The following is a 25,658-nucleotide window of genomic DNA, read 5'->3' on the forward strand; positions in this document are numbered from 1 at the left end:
ATTTCCATACTTCTTTCATACCCTCCTGCAAGTAGCCTCAACTGCAAACACCACCTTCCCTTTACTTAACATTCTGTTGTTTTGCTTATCTCACAAGTCATATGTAAGGACCATGGAGATTTCTACATACTGCTGCAGATAGCGTTCTAATTCCCAATAAATTATTCATCCAAATCATTAATGCAAAATAGTACTTTTTTAATGTAGATATTTTAAGCCATGTATTCTTTACATTTATAATATTATACAGCATGTTTCCTTGTCTTTAAGGCTCATTTTTATTGACAGACAACTTTGCTGTTGGTATAAACAGGGAAGGGAACAGAGCACTGGATTGGGAGTCAGGCCATACGGTCCTTCTCTGCCAGTTGACCTTGCCACCTAACCTTGGGCAAGTGCTGAGGGCTGTCTGGACCTCTGGCAACTGGTTTGTAAAGTGAGAGTGCTCATCTTCATGACTCTTCATGGTTATACTAGGGGTAGTATACTATTTAAATCTTCATGATCTTCCCCCTGTGGTCCTAAATCCTAGGACTGGGTGACAAGAACGAACTATGGGTTAACTAGGAATACATTTTGTCTGAACCTTATGCTTGTGATAACCGTTTTAGTTAAGGCCACCCCCAGAGAAATATCAAAGTACTTATCATATCTTCATTCACCCAGTTGTGGTTAACTTAAACTTGTAGCTTGTTCTTTCACCAGGAAAAGATACTAAATAGAGGGACATCAAGTCACCCAAACAAATCTCGGTGTGAGAGATCAAATGAGCTGCCCCTCTGGCTCTTCCTGTAAGAGTATCAGTCTCAGGGCCCGTGGATGGCTCAGTCGGTTAAGCGTCCAATGCTTGATTTCAGGTCATGATCTCAGGGTCATGAGATTGAGCCTGCATCATCGGGCTCCGAGCTCAGCACCCAGTCTGTTTGAGATTCTCTCTCTCCCTCTTCCTCTCCCCCTGCTTGTACTATCTCTCTATTTCTCTCTCTCTAAAATAAATTAAAAAAAAAAAAGAGTGTCAGTCTCTGTGTTGGTGGACTGAAGCTATAAGTCAAACCCATCTCCTTAATCTGCTGAGAAGTGTGCAAAAGAGATAATAAAACTACACTTACTTTGATGAGCACTGAGTAATGTATAGAATTGTTGAGTCATTATATTATACACCTAAAACTAGTGTAACACTGTATGTTAATTATACTTTAATAAAATTTTTAATAAATAACAATGGAAGAGAAAGCAAGAAAAAATTAAATTATTTAAATAAGAATTTTTTAGAAGTTAATAATGGTATCCTTGTATTTCCAAAAGACTTTCTTCCTAGAGTTTCACTGACTCCTAGATTGATTTCATTCACTTTTTTCTTTTTTCTTTTTTTTAGATTGTATTTATTTATTTGAGAGAGCGCGAGAGAGAGCAGGGGTGGGGGTCAGGGGGGAACAGAGGGAGAGGGAGAGAGAAAATCTTAAACAGTCTCCATGCCCAGTGCAGAGCCCGACAGGGACTTGATTTCACGACCATGAGATCATGACCTGAGTTGAAATCAAAAGTTGGATGCTTCACCCACTGAGCCACCCAGGTGCCCTTTCACTCACTTTTTCAACAACTATTCGCTGAGGTCCTCATCCGTGTGAAGCAGCTCTCAAGGCACTGGGGAGATGGGATTTTCGAGACAAAATCTTTGCCCACGTGGAGCTGGTATTCTGAGAGGGAAGGCAACCATCGAATATGTCAGCAAGTTATAAATGCGATGAAGAAAACTCATCAGGGGTTGGCAAGTGAGGGCTAGTGTTTTATTGGCGGTGGCTAGGAGAAGGCTTCTGAGGGAATAACCATCAAGCAGAGGCCCAAATTGTGTAAGAGAGTTAGCTTGGTAGAAGGAACAGCCAAGGGTGCCTGGGTGGCTCAGATGGTTAAGCGTCTGCCTTCGGCTCAGGTCATGATCCCAGGGTCCTGGGATCGAGTCCCGCATTGGGCTCCCTGCTCCTTGGGAGCCTGCTTCTCCCTCTGCCTCTCTCTCTCTCTCTCTGTCTCTCATGAATAAAAAATAAAATCTTAAAAAAAAAAAAGAAGGAACAGCCAAAGTTAAGAGCCATGCGGACTGCCATTGTGTCACTGCTAGAACCTTATGTAAATTTGAGCACTAAATGCTGTTTTACTTCTTAAGTGGGAAAGGTTGCTCAAAGGGTGTGCATTTTCTGCTTTTTCCTGAATGACAGCCAAAGTCAAGAGAAATGGGACTTATCACAAGAAAGTTAACTAGGTTTTTGAGTTCACATGTATCTCTGACATGAGAAATACTTCTGGTAATTGGTTGACTCATTGATTAATTGGTTGATTGATAGATTAATCATCTTGGCCTGGCTCCATATAACAAAAGTGGAAAGTTACTTGTCTCTTTTTTCCTAAATTATACTAGGGGTAGTATACTATTTAAATATAACCAGGGGTAGAAGCTGATACCAATTTCAGTCATAATTTTAAATTGAGGAAGATGATCCATGGATCAGACTAAGATTACAATAAAGTATTTCTTAGAATTACAATGATGAGGCTCTCTAACAGTAAAAGGAAACCACCATAGAGAAATAAGCTTTGCCATTCCTTTTATTCTTTTACTTTTAAAAAGTAATAGGTACTGTTTGACACTTGTAGATATTAATGGTTTCTTTATGGGAAATGATTATTTCAGAAACAGATTTACAAGTTATTATGGAATTTGTTATTTAGAATACAAATGTGGATTACCTGGTATCTTAAAATTAATCCTGATTGCAATATTATATGAGGTGAATGCTTTTCACATAATTAAAATAGTCTAAACTGGGAAATGTTAGGATATTGCTTTTTTTGGAATGCAACTTTTAAAAGAAATCTCTTTGAAATGTCTTCCTATAGATTTAAAAGCAAACAACAAAGAAACTCTTTGGAAGAAGGTTAACCTTTTGTGTTTGTTCTGAAAACCCAGTCACGAGGTTATCACATTGGTCTGGGGGTAAGAGATGATCTAAGGAGGTAGTGGTGAAGGTAAAGGAAAGGTATCGATTTAATAAATATGCAGGAGAAGGATCCAGAGGTTTGGGTGGTTGGCTGTGGGGCAAGGGTAAGAGAGGGATCTTCAGGGCACCTGCAGAGAAAGTGATGCCCAAGTAAACATGATCTTTCTTTCTATCTTTCCTTCCTTCCTTTCTTTCTTTCTTTCTTCCTTTCTTTCTTTCTTTCTTTCTTTTTCTTTCTTTCTTTCTTTCTTTCTTCTTTCTTTTCTTTCTTTCTTTCTTTCTTTCTTTCTTTCTTTCTTTCTCTTTCTTTCTTCTTTCTTTCTTTCTTTCTTTCTTCTTTCTTCTTTCTTTCCTTCTTTCTTCTTTCTTTCTTTCAGATTTATTTATTTGAGAGAGAGAGAGCACACATATGTGGGGTAGGAACAGAGGGAGAGGGAAAGAGTTAATCTCAAGCAGACTCCGCGCTGAGCATGGAGCCCAACACAGGGCTCAATCTCACGACCCTGAGATCATGAGCTGAGCTGAAATCAAGAGTTGGATGCTTAACCAACTGAGCCACCCAGGCGCCCCAACATGTCATTTCTTCTGGGTGGATTTTCACTCATCTCCTATTGTAAAACCTGAAAGCAGAGGTGGTGACTGGCACTATATTTAGGCTAACGGTGGTTCAGTTCTTTAGGTTTTCTTCTCTGTACCAAGAAGAGGCCACCGTGGTCTCAAGTCATAAGCCTAAGTAAAAGTTGCAGTACAGAAACCTCTCCCAACCTGCTGCGACCCTGTGAAAATGTAGCACTATTTTTTTTAAAGTGTGCTTTTGTTCACCAGAAGCAGTTACAGTGAAGTGATCAAAAGTGTGGTTCTGCTCTATCTAATTCTGAATCCCATTTACCTCCCAGTACATTTTCTTAACTTCTCTTTTGTCTCTGTTTCCTTCCTTGTAAAGTGGCATGCACATGGTGGTACCTACCTGTTCGTAGCAACCATTATTGTTCCCTTGAGTTATTAGACCTTATTTTCTTTATTGTCAGATTTTCTGTTTTGTTTGGATGCTAGGAACTGTAAAATCAAATTTTCAACTCCACTCCAGCAATTATATGGATCTTATGAAATGGATCTGCTTCTACCGATTTGTCTTGCTATCCTTCTTCCAGAGCACTTTTTCTTATCAGGTAGACTCTTCTCTTCCCCACGAATACATTTACCAGTAATGCTAACAAACAAGTAGTTTATTCATTTTAGTCTCAGATTTTATTTCTGTGTTGAATTTATAGCGTTTCCACGCAAGAGCCTAGAAACAGCCCCAAAATATAAGAAGCCATAGGAAAAATGCACTATAAGTTCTTTGATAAGCAGTAATTCAATTTGATATTTAGCCTAAGAACAAGTATGGTCAGAAATGTGTTCCTTTTCTATGATAAATGAATTTGTGAAGTGAAACAAAAAATATTGAATCATAGCTGAAATCTGTTAAATAGTGTGGGCCAAGAACTCTTTCCTAGGCACGTTTCCTGTGTTAACTCCTTGATCTTCGCATCAGTTCTATGAAGAGATTGCTGTTATGATTTACAGTTTACAAATGTGGAAACTGGGCACAGAATAGTTAAGTGACATGCCCAAGGTCACGTGGCTAAGAATGTGTCCAAGCCCAGATCGCAACCCTAGCAGCCTGCCTCCCCCATCCTCTCCTATCCCCTACGTAGACTTGCCTCTCTGAAAGATATCTTGTATCAGAGGAAATTTCACTCTAAAAAGTAAAGTGAAAAAATTACCTAGAACTATCAGTAAAATGCTAACAAACATTGAATTGATTATCTTGTAGACTTCCCTCATGTGAGACAAATTAAATAAGATATGTTTAAACCTATATGACACCAGGGCACCTGGTTGGCTCAGTCGGTTGGGAGGCAGACTCTTGGTTTCGGCTCAGGTCATGATCTCAGTGTCAGGAGATCTAGCCCTGCGTCAGGCTCCATGCTCAGTGGGTTGTCTGCTTCAGGATTCTCTCTCTCCCTCTGCCCTTCCCCCCACTCACTAGCTCTCTCGCGCTCTCTCTTTCTCTAAAACAAATAAATGTTTTAAAAAAAACCTATATAACACATTAACATGCACCTACCATCAAAGATTCTCTCATTAATCCATAATATTACAATTAAGAGTAACATTTTTCAGTGTACCTGGCTGGCTCATTCAGAAGGGCATGTGACTTTTGATCTATACCATGTTGGGTACAGAGATTGCTTAAATAAATAAATAAACTTTATTTAAAAAGTAACACTTTTCTGTAAGGTTACAATTAATAAGTTCTTAAATGTAAAAGTGGGGTTTTCCCCCCTTAGAACAGTGTGTTAGGGTGGCTGTGGAATTGAGCCCCACATTGGACTCCACACTGGGCATGGAGCCTGCTTAAGATTCTTCTCTCCCTCTGTCCCTCACTCTCTCTCTCTCTCAAAAAAAACAAATCAAAACAGTGTGTTAACTATTCAAACATTCCAACAGAAACAAATCAACTTAAAGAGATATGATAATGTCACAATCAAGATACTGCATTACAGAAACTTTTTCATGCAGTAGAAACCAATTCCTGATGGAGAGCTCAGAACTCGTGCCCTGGAGGTGATACTCTACGTGGCTTATGACTAACTTGTATGACTTTGCAAATTGCTTATTTTCAATTATGCCGGGCCATTATAATAAGGCCTTACTAATAAGCAAAATAACTCATCTGGCTATCATTATTCTTCACATTACTTTATCTGGCTGACAAAAATGGACCATAATTACTCGTGTAATTTGTCTCTGATATTTTTATTCCAAAAGCAGACTGGATTATAGAACCAGTTAAGTCCTCTTGGGCATCTTCTAATTAATTTGGGGGAATTATTACCCAGGTGACCCTACTACAGTACCAGTGTTAATCTGTGGTGAGGAAATAGGCATCGGGTATCCTAAAGAATGGCTGTTAAATGACTTTCTGCTTTGACTCTTGAAGGCAAGTCAAAAGTCCTTAAGTCTCATCTACTGTTGTAGTTCCCTTTTTTTTAAAGATTTTATTTATTTATTTATTATTTATTTATTTATTTATTTAAGAGAGAGAGAGAGCACAAGCATTGGGAGGGGCAGGCAGAGGGAGAGGGAGAAGCAGACTCCTCGCTGAGCCGGGAGGCCGACGTGGGACTCGATCCCAGGACCCTGAGATCATGACCTGAGCCGAAGGCAGACGCTTAACCAACTGAGCCACCTAGGTGTCCCTGTAGTTCTCTTTTTTAGTAGAAACATACCTCAGTAAAAATGAAGAAATGGAGAATTTGAAGTAAATAAGTTACAGCAAACTTATTCATGATCCAACCAGAGTTAACTGAGCTCCTACTGTGTACCAAGTATCGTTGTGGGTACTAGGGACATAAGTAATGGGCAAGACAGACACAGTTCCTACTCTGGTGGAGCTTGCAACCTAACAGGATATGGACAATGAGCAAGTAAATGATTAAATAAACACAATAAATTTAAATACTGAAAGTACTACGAATAATACAAAGCTGAGTGATAAGATGGAGGATGATTGGTGATTGGATTGAGTGCTCAGGGAAAGCTTCTTTGAGGAGGTGACATTTGCAGAGATACCTGAGGGAGAAGAGGGACCCAGGCAGGGGAGAGTCAGTGGGGAAAGATATGAATGGAATAAGGAGAGATTAGGGTGTGAGAAAATTGACATCATAAGTGTAGCTTCAGGCAGAGAGAAGGAGCACAGAAATCCTGGGATGATGGAGTGTTCAGGGAAGAGAAAGGAAGTCCAGAGCACTTTATGGCTGGAACATAGTAAAAGAGAGGAAGAGTAGTACAAGGGATGGTCTAAGATGTACAAGACAGCAGATCATGAAGCGTTTTGTATATCAGGATGGGGAGCTCACCCTTTTGTTTCTAGGGTGCTGAGAAGCCTTGAGATGGCTTTAAGCAGGGAACAGTATAATTGTTAAAACATTTTAAACCCCGGCCCCCCAACTGGTGTGAAGATGATGGATGACAGGAGGATAAAAAAGGGAGCAAGAAAACCACCCAAGACACGCTCATGACTTGCCTGAGGCGGTAGCAGTCAAGAGGGACATATGCTAAACAATATTTGGAGGCAGAGCTCCCAGCACAGTCTGATGGGCTGAAGTGGGGCGTGAGGCAAAGGGAGGAACCAACGATGACTCCTGAGTTTTTTGTTCATTTGTTTGTTTGAGCCTGTGGAGTGGTCTCATTTGAAATGAAAAGACGAGTAGCTATTGGGGAAGCGGAAAACCAGTACTTCCAATTTTGACATAGTGGGTTTGAGATGTTTGTTAAGGATGGTAAATAGCAGTTTGGATCTGCAAGTGTGGAACCTCACGGGAGGTATAATCCTGGGTGTTATCTGTTGTAGATGTTATTTAAAGCCTTGAAAGTGGGAAAGATCATCATGGAAGGCGGTGTAGGTAAGAGAAGAGAAAGGCACTAAAACAGTTTGAGGTCAAGAAGGAAATGGGAAATAAAGGAGATTGAGAATCAGCAGCCAGTAAAGGGGGAGGAAAATCGAGAAGGTGGTGGAAGCCAAGGGGAGAAAGCCAGAGATCGACTGTGACAAATCCTGCTGAGAAGTCAAGTAACTTGAATTTGGGACCTGTTAATTTGGCAACATGGACCCCCCAGTGAGTTTCAGGGTAGCCCTTGAGAGCAGGAGCCTGTGCGGAGAGTGGGGGCGAGGTTGCAGGGAGACAATAGGATGTGAAGTTTCAACAATCACTGAATAACCCTTTTGGGGAGTTTTGCTGTACAGGGGAACAAAAATAGAATGCGAAGGAGAAGAAAGATGGTGACATCGAGAAGGTGTTTTGTTTTGTATTTAAGATGGGAGATGCTCTGTATGTTTCTGTGATGTTTGTATGATGACAGGAATGATCCAGGAAACTCATGGGAAGAGATGGATGATTCAGGGAAAAGAAAGGGGAAGTTTTAAGGAGCAAGAGGAGGTGGGATCTAGACCATATGAGGAAGTTCACATTGATTAGAACAGAAACATTTCAACTGCTACAACAGGGGGCAAGCAGAAAACACTGGTATGATGGATGGAGAATATGATACAGGTAGATTTGTGGGCAGAGAGATGAGGGTATTAATGTCTGTGTTTCTGTTTTTCTTAACTGTGTGTATTGCATTCTTAACCTAATAAGAATGAACTCAGACTTACGATTGTACGTTAAAATTCTGAAAAATTAAAAAAATAATCCAGTATTTTTATAGTAACTTGATAATAAAAAGCAAGCTATTAAAATGGCACAAATTCAGGACATCATTAGTGAAGGTTTGTTCTGTTGCAAGGTAGTTGCAGGGCATTATGTAGGTATCTGCTTGAGCAGAGGAGTAAAGATGGCTTGTATTTATATTGCAATGCATATATTTCTTAAACCATAGAACCAACTATAAGACAATAATAGACTAGAAATGTTTTTAGTAAAAATATCCATCCTTGTATACTGTGGGGTTCACTAATTAACCAATAATAATGTAAATGATGGCTACTGTAAATAACTGTAGGTTTATCTTTATCATTTATCAATTTATTTGTCAATTTAAAATCAAGAATTGACAACCAAGACCAACTGGAAACAATATTAATGAAGTTCCTTTAACACAAAATATCCTGTCCTCCCCCACACTGTAGGTATCTCAGTAACCTTTTATGTGTAGCTCTACATGAGAGCCAGATTTCTTAGACTGCTGGAATAAATCCTAAAATTTCAGCAATTTCACAATTTTATTTATGAATACAAAACTTCAGGGTTTTCACTTCATGATTCTGAACTATCTTCCCTCCTTCAGTAGTTCTTTATATCCTTGCAAATTTGCTACTTTAGAGTGAAGGATGACATTGGAAGGGACCTAAAAGGGGAGAAAATGGATCTGCAAGAAGAGGGTACTTTGCATTTGACATCTGGGTTTATCTTTCTGGTTTTAAATTTCAGTGTTGGCAATTAAAGATCTTTGATTTAAGAGGGGAAAGAAAGAGGTACCTGTTGCAGGTGGCAGCTGGTTATTACTGCCTCCTTACTGCGTGAGAGGTGCTCTGAGGTCTGTGACAGCTCGGCACCACAGGGAAGGGGAATTGGGGGTGGCATTAGCCACCTGGGCACAGGAACACTGATTAACTCTTTCTTCTCATCCCACACAGGCTCAAGTAACCATTGTCAGTCTGGGCAAGGAAAATCTTGTTCTGCTGGTTGAAGTCTAGGTGACGGTGGGGTTGCAATCCAGAAGGGTTTATGTGAAGAAAAATTGTACCCAATATATGTGAGAATCATTTCAGAGTGGGAGTGGGGAATCATTTACTCATTGGACTGGCACCATTTGGAATGGGAGTTTGTTGGGGGTGGCCTCAGAGTGAGGCAGATAGCCAAAGCTGACTGGTTCTTTTGCGGGTGCTTCTTCCAGCTCAGGCCTTCCCTCTTCAGTTCTCTTGGCATGGGGCATGGGTGGTGGGTACTTCTCCTCGGACTGGCCCCTCGTACCCCACACCCTGGTCCTGGTATCCAGTTGTCCATCTCTGTGTCGGAGTCCCTTTCCCTTTTTGACCAGCTTTTCATGTGGAAACCCTTTACAATGACCCTGGGCTAGTTCTGTTTGCGGGGTACACATTTGGTCTCTAGGAACTGTGCACCTTTGTCCACTGCGGGTGCAAGTGCAGCTTTCTCCTGAAAGTCCTGAGGAATTGTTGAAGGATTCTAAGCAGGGAGGTAACATGAGTCAGTTTACTTGTAGCGAGAGTACTAGCAACAATGTGGCCAGAGAAGGAGGCCTGAGGCTGGAGACAAGGAGGCTAACTAATCACTCTTGCAGAGTCCTGGCCCGAGCTAATGAGGATCTGTCTATTGACAACGCTGAGGAGAAGATGGATTCATAAAGTTATTAATATTATAGATATGCAAGAATTTCATGGCTAAGTGGCTGAGGAAAAGTGAGTCACCTGCCAGGTGCCTTTGTGTCTTACGGGTGCATAATAAACTAAATTTCCCACCATTAAGATGGTAGCATAAGGAAATAGGAGAGAGGTCATATTTGTCATCAAGGTCGTATTTGGACACATTTTTTTTCCTGATGGTTATCAGCTGTCCTCTCTTAATTTGTAAGCAATTTGCAAGGAATTGCATTCTCTAAGGAACATTTTTGGTCACCATTTGTTCTACCTGTTTCTTTTTCAGGGATTCACCTTAAACATTTGCTTTTAAGAGCTCATGGTATAGGGGCACCTGGGTGGCTCAGTTGGTTAAGCTACTGCCTTCGGCTCAGGTCATGATTCCAGGGTCCTAGGATCAAGCCCCGCGTCGGGCTCCCTGCTCTGCGGGAAGCCTGCTTCTCCTTCTCCCACTCCCCCTGCTTGTGTTCCTTCTCTTGCTGTTTCTCTCTCTCTGTCAGTTAAATAAATAAATAAAATCTTTAAAAAAAAAAAAAACCTTATGGTGTATACAACATGAAGGAGGCACATACAAACCATTGAAATTCTTTAGGCTGATTTGAACTTTGTTTTGAAATAAACAGATTGTCTGCCAGTCCTTCTTGTTTGTATTGAAGTTTGTCCCCCATAATCCTGGCCCCTTCCAGTTCCAGCCTCACAGCTTGATATTTATTTTAAGCAGCTGCTTATGAAAGGTAAACTTTAGCAATGATCAAAATGGCATACGGTGGGTTTGTGTTTGAGTGTAGGGTTGCTGGGGAGCTGTCCTTCGAATACCCTTTCTTTTATACTTTTTGCACCCACATTTTGGCTGTGAGAATAAGTCTGGGAAAGCTGCCTTTTGGCTTTTGAGCACGTTGCCAGCTTTAGCGATTGCAGATTAACTGGTGTTGTACTAAACACCACTGAAATAAAATAAATGAGTCTATTAAAGCTTGGAACTCCTGAGAACTACAAATGTAAAAACCATCAACAGATGCCATTTGCTGAAACCGAGGCTCCTCTAGCAGATGGGTGAAAGTTAAACATAAATTGCACGATTTCTTCTTCTGTTGGTTCATTTGTTTTTAATATAGTATGAAAAAATCCTGCTATTCACTTACTTCTGGCATATGCTTCATGGCTGTTCGGGGTATTCTGAGGAGATCTTTGAAATGATAGTCATGCTATGTTTTATTATGTGAATTCATTGAATGCGTAGAAACAAATCCTTGTCAGAGTTTTAAAACTTTCTTTGGTCATATTTACAATATGGAAAATCAGAGTGAGAAATAATCACCAAATGTTCACAACGGGACATAATGTCTTTTAAATCTTTCGTGTTGCACTATAGTAGAATAATATCAATCATACCTAATAGTTCTCATTCATTTAGTACTTGAATTTTCTTTGCAGTATTTTAGTTTCTTACATGCCATCTAATCATTTAAATAACACACACACAGAAGAATGGTGCTTTTAGTCCTCATTCCGTTTAATGACTTGTATACGATTTAATGCGATTGCTACTAAATAATATTAACTGGCAAGAACCATAATGACATTATTTTTTTAAAGATTTTTATTTATTTATTGAGAGAGAGAGAGAATGGTAGAGAGAGAGCATGAGAGGGAAGAAGGTCAGAGGGAGAGGCAGACTCCCTGCTGAGCAGGGAGCCCAATGCGGGACTCGATCCTGGGACTCCAGGATCATGACCTGAGCCGAAGGCAGTCGCTTAACCAACTGAGCCACCCAGGCATCCCCATAATGACATTATTAATCATTCGAGAATATTTAGATATTTCTCCACATAGAACTAAATGTTTCTTTTATAATTTAGTTTACTCATATATCTGTCTAAAAACCTGCAGTTTTCTTGCCTTTTTCCTGATCCCTAAAGTTATTTATCCAATAGTATTTCTCAGAACCAGGAACCGAATCAAAACCAAAGAAATTTCAGCATAGTTGGAAGAATGGGGAGGCCATTAAATAAATATGTAAAACGTTACGAAATCTTCTCACATTTAGGAGGACGGATAATATGCATTACACTGTTTTTTAACTTTGAAACTTACTGTGATTGCTCTTTACAGGCTCAGGTTCGTGTCGCTTTAGTTACTCAGACCCCAGCATCATTGTGTCGTACGCCAAGAATAATACCGGAGACTGGATTCAGTTGGAGAGAATTAGGTTTGTTATCATTTCAAGTAGTTTCATAAATCCTGACGTAAGTGGATTTCTACTTCCCCGTTTGCCTTCATTCTACCACCGATTTTATTCTGCATGGTCAAAAGTACTCTGGTTGTTAATTATACTGAATTACAAAAAAAAAAAAATATACTGAATTACATGCCTGCACACATTACTCTCTGCCCTGTTTGAAGAAGTATTGTTAAAAGTGTCATTTTTTCCGTTCAGAACCTCCCACGGTTCATAGTAGCTGTAACAAACCATTTTTGATAAAAGCATATTTGGGAGAATAACTTTTAGGATGCAATCCTCCACAAAATAACATCACTCCACTCTCTAGGTGGCCAGGCTATGGGCTGGCTCGGAGGCCTAGGAATATACGAGATTACTGTGTAAATTCCTTCCAGTCTGGGATGGTAATGAGTTCATAGCCACTGGGGCTTTTGCATCTAATCTTTAGTTCTGTCATTTCCCATCCAACCTCCCAAAGGCAGGTTCTAAAATTCTATTATCATAATTGTGATGCAATTTGTAGTCATTTTATTATATTTTCTTTATTTAAAAAAAAATCCCTCAACAAGGAAATGAGGTAGGATGCTTAAAGAAGAAACTCACTCAAGTTGGAAAAATGTGGTTAAATTAGCAAAACTCAAATGATATTTACTCCTTCTGCAGAGTTTAAATCATAAAACAATTCAAAATGGATGCCTAATTTTAGGTCTGGTAAGATATTTAAAAGAAAAAACTGCCTTGGACTTTATAAAGTAGTTAGTCTGATTGGTTTAGTTCTTAAATTCGTGTAACTCAAGTAGAACATTTTCCATCAGTTTTGTACAGTTTTCTTTCTTCACATGCTAATTTCCTTACCGTATTTCCCTATTGAAAGAATTGCGATTTATTTAGGGAAGAAGAGTAAATATTAGTCTTTAAATTCTTAGTCTTCAAAGCTAAATCAGTCTGCCCAAAGTTTCCAGTCGTATTTCACATTTAAAAAACTGTCACATGTCCAAGGTCTACTCCAACCAGAAACTGAGAAAAGTGATTCTACCTCATGGATTTTATTTTTTTTTAAAGATTTTATTTATTTATTTGACAGATAGAGATAGCGAGAGAGGGAGCACAAGCAGGGGGAGTGGGAGAGGAAGAAGCCGACTCCCCGTGGAGCAGGGAGCCTGATGTGGGGCTGGATCCTAGGACCCTGGGATCATGACCTGAGCTGAAGGCAGACACTTCATGACTGAGCCACCCAGGCACCCCTAACTCATGGATTTTAATAGACTGTCTCTCTCTGAGGCAGGATACCATATAATCTGTAAGGACTGGGTACAAGCCAAGCTCTGACATGCTGTGTCAATTTTATAACAGCATTTTGCTATTCTTCCTAATTTCTAGTAGTTATTATGAAAATGCATTCATATTAAATACTTATTTATATAAATGGCTATAAACAAGGCAGCATATTGAAAATTTTATCCTAACCTCCATTTTTTCTCTATCCAGTAGTTATGTATCATAGTTTAGGTAAATTGTAGTAGACATTTCTTGCTGGAAAACAGCTACACATTTTTGATATGACAAATAGTGAATGTACACATTAAATTACAACATATGAAGATCACATTCAGCTGACTCCATTTGGTTTTTCACTAAATGACACTGTCAATTTTAGGCCGTGCTCCAAGCTGTCATGCTCATTAATGCAAATTTTCCTTACCAGTAGTAGTGATCAGAGTGAACATATTTTCAGTCACTTCCTAAAACTAAAATGCACTGTTTTCATTGGTTTACATTCTTTTTTGAAGCTAAAAACATAGTCATTGTGCAATATTTTAAAAGAAAAGGCAATTGATTACCCCCAACGGTAAGGTACACCATCTATAACCTACACTGACAATTCTTTGGATATATATGTGCTTCATTAGTGAGTGAAAAATATGTCTTTTCTGTAATCCTTTCAAAACTGATTTATAGTACGCCCAGGGTAATACTAGTTTGCATTTTAGTACCACTTTTAATCTTGGCTAAAGCAATCATTTTTACTATAGCAGGTTTCTACTTTGGTAGAATAAAATATTTAATAAAAATACTTTATCACATAGCAGAAGGGCCTAGATTCTAACAGATATACTATAAAAATCAGGTTAAATTATATCAAGCTTTTAAAGATTGATCTGCATCAAGTTGTAAAGAATTATATAGAGCATTTAATTTTCATGGCAAATCTCACACTGATAGAGACAAAACAAAAATGTATCTGGTTACTAGAAATAAGATAATTATTATTAAACACAGATTTTGAAATAGCATAGATACAAAATTTCAAGGAAAGAATCAAAATTAAGACAGTTTTATAGTTTTTCTACTTTTTTCCTTTTTAGTATCAAATAAAATCAACTGTGAGATTATTTGAGTTTTTTGCGGTTGTCTACGACATGCAAAAAACTGTGCTGCAGACACTTCGATTTTTTTGCAGCACCATCAAATGTGTGCATTTTCTCTTTGATTATTCCTTTACTGGCTTACTTGAATATACTCGGTGTCTGCTTTGTGTTAAGAGAAGAGCTCTCGAAGATGTTTAATGTTTAAACTGTCATCACTTAATAGGAACATCTTAATCATCAGCATGTAGTAAAAGATTTAAGGGCTGTAGGATTATGAGTATTTAATCTGTGATACATACCATGTTAAGCTAATGGAACTACAATCTTAATTAAAAAACAAAATTGATCTACAAGAAAGAAAAAATGGATACCATTGAGCGTCATTGTTCATTTATTATGTGGCACCAATTCACATCTTACCGTATATTCCAGGGCCCCTTCCAATGTCAGCACCATCATACACATCCTCTACCTTCCTGAAGACACCAAAGGGGAGAACGTCCAGTTTCAGTGGAAGCAGGAAAGTCTCCATGTAGGCGAAGTGTATGAAGCCTGCTGGGCCTTAGATAACATCCTGATCATCAACTCAGCTCACAGACAAGTCATTTTAGAAGACAGTCTTGATCCAGTAGACACGGGCAACTGGCTTTTTTTCCCAGGAGCTACAGTTAAGGTTTGAACTCTTTTTTATTTCTTCTTCCCTCTAAAGCCTAAAGTTTAATCAACCAGATCAGACAAAGATAACCATTCTTACCAAATCCACTAGTAAAGGAATAAGTAATACTCTTATTTATGTTACCTTCTCTTTTAAGGATGGGAAGTCATTGGTACAAAAAACATTCACTTATTCATCCATTTAGTAACTATCTTTGAGGACCCACTGTGCTGTGTCCTGGACTGAGCCTAGAGAGTATAACCACAAAAAGACAGATATGTTTCTTCCCTTCACATGGCTGTCAACTTCATGGGGGTAGTTAGACATGTCAACATGCAAATACAAAACAACACAATTTCTATGATTTGCTGGGAAAGTTTAGAGCTCTGGAAGTACAATATACAATACCGAATCCAGTCTCAAGGGATTAGGAAGGTGGTCCAGATTGGGAATCTAAGCAGAGACCAAAAGGTAATTTGGAGTTGGCCAGATGGGAGGAGTAGTGTTTCTAGAATCAGAAATCATATACATAAGGCCTGGACGGCAAGAGCACAGAGCAAGGTCTTAGACAATGTTCAATGTTCAGTCTATTGTCTAACAGATTTTGAGTTGAGACTTGTGATAGTTAAATGTGGAGATATGGCCGGTGACAAAACCTTGAGGATCTTGCAAGTTGCTATGGAGTTTGAATTTTATCCTGAAGGTGATAGGGAGTCATTGAATTGCTCCAAATAAGTCTGACCATAAGATTTTATTTTTTAAATATACCTTTGAGGATGGAAAATGGGATGGAAGGGAGAAAGTGCAGGTAGGGGAGCCACATAGGAGGCTGGTAACAGAAATCCAGTGGAAAACCACGTTGGCCAGACTTAGGGGAGAATGTGGATGGACTTCAGAGATTTTTAGGAGAGGGAATAGAGAAGATTCAGGACTGATTGAGATGATGAGGGAATAGCAGGTGGTGAACACAGGATTTGGGCAGCGGGGTGGATGGCAGTGCCATTTATGGAAACAAACATAGAAGGAGAAACAGGTTCACAGAAGTTGATGAATTCACTCCGGCCATGTTGATCTTTTCTTTAATTGAGGTATACTTGATGTATAATATTAATGTTAGCTTCAGGTGTGCCATGTAATGATTTAATATTTGCATATATTGCAAAATGATCATCCCAGTAAGTTTTGTTAATATCCACCACCTCACGTGTTTACAAAATTTTCTTCTTGTGATGAGAACTTTCAGGATCTATCAGCAACTTTCAAATATGCAATATGGTATTATTAACGGTTATCCACCATAATGATGGTGGACATGTTGATCTTGATAATCCTGGGGACAAGTGAGGAGAAATATTTGGTGGGAGGTTAGATAAAGCAATCAGGAACTCAGAGGAAGTTTGGCAATTATCAACCTTTTGAATGGACATTGAAGTCATAGCTTGCCTGCCCAAAGAATGTGTGGAAGAAGAAGTTGTGCTGAGGCAATATAAAGGATGTCATTAGACCCTCAACTGGACCCTCTCAAGTTTCCAATGTATGAAAATAAAGTGCAAATACAGCTTAGAGAATTTTTAAAATGTGACTCACTGGTACCATATGCTGCACAAAGGAGGTGAGAACCCAAGAGCAGCAGCAAGTAAAACATAAACATCTAAGATGCTCACCTCCTTTTAATAATGTTTTCGAATTTAAAAAAATGACTCCAAATTATTTATACCCTTCAACACAGGAACTCCCCTGACACAATAACTTCTTGTTTAACAAACTGAGCGCTAGACAATTTACTTGGGATTGATGAAATCACACCGATTGGCATTAGGAACAGGAATCATCCTTGCTCAGTGTGAGACAACACCCAGTAAACCTTATGGAAATTCGTCCTGACAAAGACTCTAGAACCTTGGTCCCTTGAAAGAGAGTCCATGGATTCCTTTCATATGGGCATAGAGAAGAACCTTTGTGAGGATATCCCACGTCCTATCCCACTACCACTTGATGTTGATGTTGTTCAACATCGGCAAGAAGACATGAAGACCCAGGAAACACGTGGGGACCTCAGAGCCTGGGGTTCACATCCTTTTCCCATGATATGATCACTTATCATTTGGACTCAGTACCCTTTACTATATAAATGCAATTTTTATGCCTTGTTTTACAATCTGTTATACTAATCTAAATAGCCATTCAGATTCTGAATGGATTGTACTTTAGTACCACCCATGATAAAAATGCATGAAATGTGGTATTGCTTCAGCAGTGATGTTCAATTAAATTACAACTTTGTGTGGGTTAATAATTTTGCTTTGTGGTCCATCATTTTACTTCGAAACTTACCAATCATACATTTGAGATTTGCCTCGTGACCTATGGGGGAAAAAAAACACTGTAGCAATGACATATATCATGCTCTTTGACAGCTATCAGGTAGAAATTTTTCTCCAATGTTTCGTTTTGAAAATTCTTTTTAAAATTTCACAATAATGGAATCTAAGAATTATCATTTGCATGACCACCCTTTTGCTTTCTGGCTCAAATATCTGAGCATTAAAAAGTTGCTTTTGCCAAGTGATTTGGAGTTCTAGCAATAAAAATTGTTTATTTAAACTGTATGCAACCTCTTCATTAAATATTTCTCCTTCAATTTGTGGCATCTGAAACAAAAACTAAATATAACCAATTAAAAAGCATAAGCGTATCTCCATGTTCCTTTTGGTCACAGGGCATGTTTTAAACATTGCTTTATTTTGGACTTTTAGTTTTGAGGATTATTGTTTATTTGCTTGCTCTACCTATGTATTACCTTTCCTCTATTCAGTAAAAGTCTCCAAGATGTTTCTATCTTAACCAAATCAGAGTGAGTCTAACAGCAATTGAGAAAGTATGCTTAATTACAAAATAGAGCTTAGTTGCGGAAAAAAATGTCCAAGCACAGACAGAATACTCTTAGTGTAAGTAATAAGGGCTACTTTTTATTGAACACTTAATATTCCAGGTGCATGCATGCATACACACACAGATACACACACACACACGCACGGACACACATATGCACACACAGACACGCATATACACAGGATTATGTATAATTATATATTATAAACCTATGAAGCAGGTGCTATATTAGCCCCATTTTACAGATGTGGAAAGCAGACATAGAGGTGTTGAGTAACTTATCCAAAATATCCTTCTCACCCATGGGAGAGCCAGGACTCACATAGAGGAATGAGACTTGATCTTGATTTCATTCACCACATGGCTTTGCTCTTACAGGTCGTAAATATAAACCAGTGTGATTCTGTTTGTTCCGTGTTTCTTCCCAACATCCATTTATTAAATTATCTACCTGTTTTCTTCCCTGTCAGCCTCTGACTATAGGTTAAAAGATTCTTGGTTTTTTTCTGTTTCTTGACCTTGCTCCAGCTTTATTCCATTTGTATTGCATGTTCCTTCCTCCAGATGACTGATTTTTTTTTTAATACATTAGAATTTAGTAAGTTCAGCCCAAGCACTGGCCTCTTTCTTCTCCTCCACACTCTTCCAGCTGATTTTGTTTTCATGGTCCTGGTTACTGGACCATCACAGGTGTTGAGTGCTGACCTCAGGGGAACTTAAGGGGATGGGAGTATTGACATGGTTTCCTTATGGAGGCAGGAGGCATTTGCAGTAGCCTCTGTGGGAGGTGATATAGTATAATAACGATGAGATGCTAAAGAAAGAGAAATCAAAAGTGTCACAGCAGTGGACTGCCTGTGACAAGGGTGTTAAGAGGCAAGGACCATACATAGGGATGCCACTGACAGATGCTCCAGCATCATTCCTTCACAGAAATCACATCATGCTCCCTCCGTACTCAAGACCTCCGATGGCTTCCCATGGAGGCCTAGCCTGTAACCCGAGGCCCCTTGGTCCAGGCCCCACCTAACTTTCATCCTCATCTCCTGCTCCACTGTGCTCCAGCCTCACAAACACAGCACAGAATTCCACACTGCTACACTTTACACATGCTTTTCCACCTTCTTTTTTCTCTGCCTGGTAATTCCCCAGCCTCCCTAAGGGCCCAGTTCCAAAGTCATTGTCTTTGTGAACTTTGTGCATCATTCATGTCTCCGTCCTCTCTGTGCTGGTGTAACTATTAGGTTGAACAAGCAGGAATTGGGGTTGCGGACTGGCTATGGAAAACAGGTCTCTTTGTTTCCCCCAGTGACCATTGAGGTTTAACCGGAGAGCTTCTTTATCTCTGTCCTCTTTGCAGATCCCAAGACTGCTGAGAGACCAAATAAGTCATCCAATCATTTTAGTCTCTCAGATAGTCCCAGATCAATAACAAATATGATCCGATCACTGTAATCATCTAAGCTCCAAGCTTCATCCGTAGCTTCTCCCCTCCTCTGGCTTGGGTCTGCTGCAGTGGGAATGATGGCGGTGGTCAGCTCCTTCTCGGTCCTCACCACCCCATGCATTTCAGCCTCTGAACACTCCAGGGCTCGGTGTGGAGGAAGCAGAAGAGGCAGGAGGCAGATATGGTTATAAACTGGAACTACTGATCCCTTGGCCTGGCAAGCAATCAAAGCTGACTCTCTCTTCAGTCTACCTTTGGGCTCTTTGGAAATCTCCCCACTCCTCACTAATGCCGGGGATCTCTCACCTGCTGTTCTTTGATGCATCTCCCATGTCTGTTTCCACTTCCAGCCACGGGACCTCAGGCTAATGACCACAGCCTGTTTCCACTGAGGGCTTCTTGCCCCTCCAGGGAACCATATGAGGCAGGATCTTAGACAAACTAGGGTGTTTCTTATGTCCGTGGGCTGAAGTGTACACTCTCGTAAACGTTCACCTTGGATCCATGATTGAGAGGAGAGTAGTTACTTCTAAGCACAGCCCTCTTCTTGCCTAGCCACCCTCTAGGCAGCTCTGGGCACGAGTCCGAGCCCATCCAGCATGCCATCCAAGTGGTACCCTTGAAGTCCAGTGCACCAGGCTCGAGGAGAGAAGATACCTTCCTCCTCTGATGCAGTCATGGGTGGGACGCATAGTTCACCACAAAACCTCTCTAAGGAAATCATTTCCCTGCTGCCCAGCTTCCTACTCACATCAGCTTTGAGTTTGAATCCCTGCAACGTGAGTGAGTAACTAAGCCCTTTTATCACCTCTTTCACTAGGTCCTTCTAGTTGGTCCATCCCACCCTCACCTTAAAATGTGGAGTAGTTCCATTTCGATACTCTCTTACACAGTACATACACCTCTATGAGTGCATTTACAACCTTGCTTTCCATTTATGTTTCTGTCTCCCTGGTTAGAATGTCAGCTTCTTAAGCTCAGGGACTGTTTCAACCATTTCTGAATCTCCAGTGTTTGGCACATGACGGATCGTTGTCAGGTAGGGGAGAATGAATGAATGAAAAGCTGGAAAAAATAACCAGATGATCTAGTTTAGGAGGAGAGAAAATGAATTTCATATTCACTGATGACCTGAAGTCAGCTGAAAATATTGTGAATGAAACTGGAGACAGTACAACTGTTAAGAAAGGGGGCTTAACTATATTGGTTAAAACCTTGGCTTTACCATTTATTAGCCGTGTGGTTTGGGGCAACTTATTTAATCTCTTTTTTCCTCAGTATCCTCATCTGTAATAGGGATAATAATAGTATCCACCCCAAGCTGTGATCATTAAATAAGAAAATACACATAAAACCCTTAGAACAGTCCCTAGCACATAGAAAGTGTTTAATAAATATGTGTTCTCTTTATTGAAACCTTGAGAATAAGCTCCACAGGGAAGTGAACATAGAAGAAAATGTGTAGAAGGCAAAGGATTGAGCTGACTACTCTGATTATGAGGTGGGGGAGAATAGAATAGAAAAAATATAGACCTCACAAATTATGTCATCCTTATATGTCATTGAAGTAACATCAGAATCAAATGCATTAAAATGATTAAGTTGGACACAAATGTTGCCAGTACATGTAACCTTTGGCAATCAAAGTAAGAGATAGTTTCCATTGGAATTAAATTTCAGTGCCACTTATGTAATCAGAATTATTAATAGTTTCTATTATTAACAACAAATGATTTTTTTAAATGCTACTGTTCATAAAACAAGAGAAGAGAAAGTGAGGACGTAAACTGCCTAGCTGATTACCTCAAAAATAATGTTTAAGGGTGTCAGGTCAGATAAGAAAGATGAAAATGATTCATATTCACAGTGCATATTTCTCCTTGTCTTCTTTAGGTTTTGTTTTTTTTCAGTTTCTTTGGGAATATTTAATTCATTTCATCTGAGCCAATTCTTGTTTATCTCAAGTAGGACAGAATGATATAAGACCAAATAGAGTAATTAACTTAAGGAGTTTATGTGATCTGGAGAATTGCAATTATAGGTCACCAGTTTAAATCTGCCCTGGTTTGGTAGAAGGCCATTACCATCTGTTGGCTCTTGGGTAATTAACATAAAATAGATGTATAACAGTATTGGCTTTTAATATAGAATCTGGCCTCACATTTGTTGTGCTTTTTGATTTGGGGTTGGTAAGCTGCAAGAGGTTATGGAATTAATGTGTTCTTTCTCTATAGCCTTCTGTGTTTCTCCTCCATTCCTTTTACAAGTGCATGGCCTTGCCTGACTCATCTTCCAATGTTTTTCCAGAAAACTTGCCCATGTGGAAGAAAAGGCACACCACATTCTTAGGCTTCTAATTACCATCATGATGTTTTATTTTCCGCAAATCCCTAAGCAGCCCTTTGTTCATGACCGAGTAGGTGTGGCTCTAAATGCCAATAAATACAGTGCTGCAAATTAAAAAGCTCCCCAGAGCACCACCCTCATTAGCAATATCCCAGAGTAAGCAGATCATGGACTCACAAGGCAAGTGGACTGAAGCCTACTCAGTATCGAATCACCTGTCTTAATTACTGGTTAAGATGATTTTGCCTTCGTTTAGAGAATACTGCATCCCTTTTCAACCTTTGTATATGCTTTCTAGGAGAATTAAGAATTACTTGTGTCCATTGTTCCTATTCAGAACACACGGGGACATCTGGGTGGCTCAGTCAGTTAAGCATCTCCCTTCAGCTCATGATGGATTGACACATGATGGATTGTTGTTAGGTGTTAACGGAATGAATGAGAAGCTGATGACTTGTGTTGTTAGGTGATAACGGAATGAATGGAAAGTTTCATTCATTCACTGATGACTTGAAGTCAGCTGAAAATATTGTGAATGAAACTGGAGACAGTACAACTGTTAAGAAAGGGGGCTTAACTATATTGGTTAAAATCTTGGCTTTACCATTTATTAGCCATGTGGTTTGGGGCAACTTATTTAATCTCTTGTTTCCTCAGTATCCTCATCTGTAACAGGGATAATAATAGTATATCCACCCCAAGCTGTGATCATTAAATAAGAAAATACACATAAAACTCTTAGAACAGTCCCTAGCACATAGAAAGGGTTTAATTTTAAGCATTTAAAGGGCCTGGGATCGAGTCCCACATTGGGCTTCTTGCTTCAGCCATGAGGCTGCTTCTCCCTCTGCCTACCGCTCCCCCTGCTTGTGCTCGCTCTCTCTCTCTCTCTCTGTCTCTCTGACAAATAAATAAATAAAATCTTAATAAAAAAAAAAGACACAGTGTATTCTGCTGGTTCATTCACAGTTGCTAGAATAGCTAAATACCACTGCGGCTGCCATCTCCCATCCCACGGGAGCACGTCTCTCGGTCAGGCGGTTGTGGGTGTTTGTGCCACATTCGAAAGTGGGAGGCCTATTCTTCCTGTCTGAAGTGGGGCAATGATTCATCTTAGGGCAATTTCTGGTGCTCCAACTCTATGACAGTGGTCTTGGTTTTGCCATCAAGGTTTAAGGGAAATGAACCAATTTTTTAGCCCTTTCCAGTTAAGACTTAGAGTCAAGGATCAGCATTTCACCTTGGGTATGAGTCTCATATCCAGGAATGATACTTGCGCTAACATGGATGCTAAATAATAATAAATAATAATAGTAACCCTATGATGATAATAGTAACCATGATAATAGGATGGCATTTCATGAATGCTTCATATGTGCCAGCGCATGAGGAAGGCCTTATCATCCAAGTTTTGTATCAATAGTCAATAAACACTGGGTGTCTGTAAATGGGTTTGGCACTTCATTTCCCTTAGTCACTCTTGAAACATCTGGACAAATCCATCAAAGTCATCTCTTTCCAGCTCCTCAAACATACATCCTGCGATCTGAGAACATCCTTAATTTCAAGGTCAAAGAAAAACACTAAATGTTAAGTTTTTGGAGGGCCAGCCTAGAGCTCCTTCAGCTAGCAGCCTGCTTTCTGTAACTCACCATCAAAGAGAAGAGCCGCAAAGATCAGGGGAGCACTCACAGGAGAACCCAGGGACGGACGATGAGGAGAGCTGTGAGCAAGTGTTTGGGTTTGGGTTTTGTTTTGTTTTGTTTTCTGTTTTCCTTTAATAGTACCCCATGGAGCAGAGTTTCCAAATGGACCGATATGCCATGGAGGCGACTCTTAGTCAAACACGTGCTTCATTTTGTTTGCTTTCTCTCATCTTTGGTGGCAGCCAAAATTTGTATTTTGAAAGCATGAATCATTCGTGACTCTTTGGTATCTGTGTGTGTGTGTGAGAGAGAGAGAGAGAGAAAGAGAGAGTGTATGTTTTGCTCAGTCACCATTAATAAATGTTTATATCTGCTCAGCTAGGCTGGTTACTCTTGGCTTGCAAAGGCATAAATCACTGGCTTCTGTCAACTCTGGAATTGACCCACAGATTAAAGGCAGATCACTGTGAGATAGGTGCCGTTCCGCATATTTTTTATTTTTAAGAACTCTTCCCACTCTGATTACTGTGCCTGCACCTGCTAATCTTTCTCTCTTTATTACCCAAGTTCATTGTGTGGCTAGCAAAGAATTCCAGATTGCTCCTTCTACACACTTATGTCAACTCGTGTTGGGAAGTAAATCAATGCTGTGAGGAAGGTTTGTCCTTTGGAATAGACTGTGATTTGATTGCATGTATTTAAAATAAATTTCTTTAAAAAGTAATTTATTAAGTTTTTCAAATTTAGGCCAGGGATTTGGAATAACTATACAGAATTTAGAAGGGTCATATGTTAGTTTTTTTCTCTATTACTGCTTCCATTTAGACAGACTGCTTCCTCTTTACTACACTTATTGTTGATAAATATGCAGTAATAATGACAATTTTCTTGTTTAACAAACACCAAAGGCCCTAATGAAGACAACAGCCATTAGGTAAATCAACAACCCATTAAGGGGAAACATTAAGTCAGAACAGGAGAGTCTATTAATTTTCTTATAGCTCTTGTACATTAAGCATTTGCCAGATTCATTGTCCCAGTGGACACTAGGCAGATCTCCAGTCCTGAATAAGAATTGGAGCTTTCTGGGATTCTGCTGTCACCTGTCTAATACTTTGATCATAAATTGTGGAATTGTTAATGTAGAATAAAGGTCATTATGTCCAAATTACGAGAGCATGTAAATTAATTTGTCTGAAAATTTAAAGTCTTCATGCAGGTTGAGGCTAATGAAAAAAACCTAAGACAAATGGTGAAAGGGATGATCACACTCAAAGCAGAGTTCACTTTTAAACATGCATTTTGAGGGATGTAATCCCCTGGCAGATCAGTACCTGCCTACTATAATGCCCAACTTGTCTTCCAGAAATTAAGCACCCCAGAAGAAGGTTTCAATGATCCTTTCAATGATTTTTATCTTATTTTTTACAGTATAAGGACAAACAGGAGGAAATCAGATATGCTTTCCAGAAATGTGCTTTGCAAATCGCTGTACTGGAAACTATCTGGTGTGTAACTTGAGGGATTTGAGTCCCAGCTTTCTAATGAGGATAAACCTGAGCTCAGTAAGACCTGTGGTTAGTCCATGTTCCCATGTCTTTTTCCATTAAGAATCGGAATGTTAACTATGATCATTCTGGCCAGATTCCAGCCTGGCTAATTGCATGCTGTCTACCTAAATTCCCTTTGCTTGGGATGTTCTTCACTTTGGATTGCATTGCTCTTATTGTCATGTTTCCCCCAAGAGGTGGGTGCATGATATTGTAGAATGAGCCAGAATATAATTTGTCAAGCTAATAACAGTACTTTGGGGATGAAGGGTTAAACACAAGTCGTGTGCTTTTCACAATTTCCCTCCAATGCTGCCTATTTGTGCAGTAATTAATGTGGAATAGCATTAGTGAAACATGGAATTGAGCCAAATCACCATGACAAGGGTGGCAATAATGTGGAATCAAATAATTTTGATAAATTCTACCGGAAGTAACTAGTTAAACAAATCCCCAGAGCCTCCCTGACTGATGCACCCTTTTTGTTTGTTTTTGATCTGAAGCTGACACATTTAATCACTAATTAACACAATGTTCCGTGAGATTTATTTTACTCTATATGTACATCAAAAACATAACATTTTTCATCATTTCTGTGCCTAGCACGGGAT

The 25,658-nt window shown here is 39.4% G+C and overlaps 1 protein-coding gene across 2 annotated transcripts in view; it reads left to right on the forward strand.

The window, feature by feature from the left end:
• The window catches only part of RELN (reelin), a 499,645-nt gene that overhangs the window by 273,646 nt on the left and 200,341 nt on the right, over positions 1-25,658 (forward strand). For both annotated transcript variants that reach the window (XM_073898696.1, XM_025873239.2), the window contains exons 9-10: positions 12,034-12,130; positions 14,944-15,184. In XM_073898696.1, the coding sequence (XP_073754797.1) occupies positions 12,034-12,130; positions 14,944-15,184 (338 nt within the window). The remainder of the gene's footprint in view (positions 1-12,033; positions 12,131-14,943; positions 15,185-25,658) is intronic.

This window comes from Callorhinus ursinus, unplaced genomic scaffold (assembly GCF_003265705.2).
Source record: "Callorhinus ursinus isolate GAN/ISIS: 27379988/994484 unplaced genomic scaffold, GSC_fseal_2.0 scaffold12, whole genome shotgun sequence".
NCBI classification, from domain to species: Eukaryota; Metazoa; Chordata; class Mammalia; order Carnivora; family Otariidae; genus Callorhinus; species Callorhinus ursinus.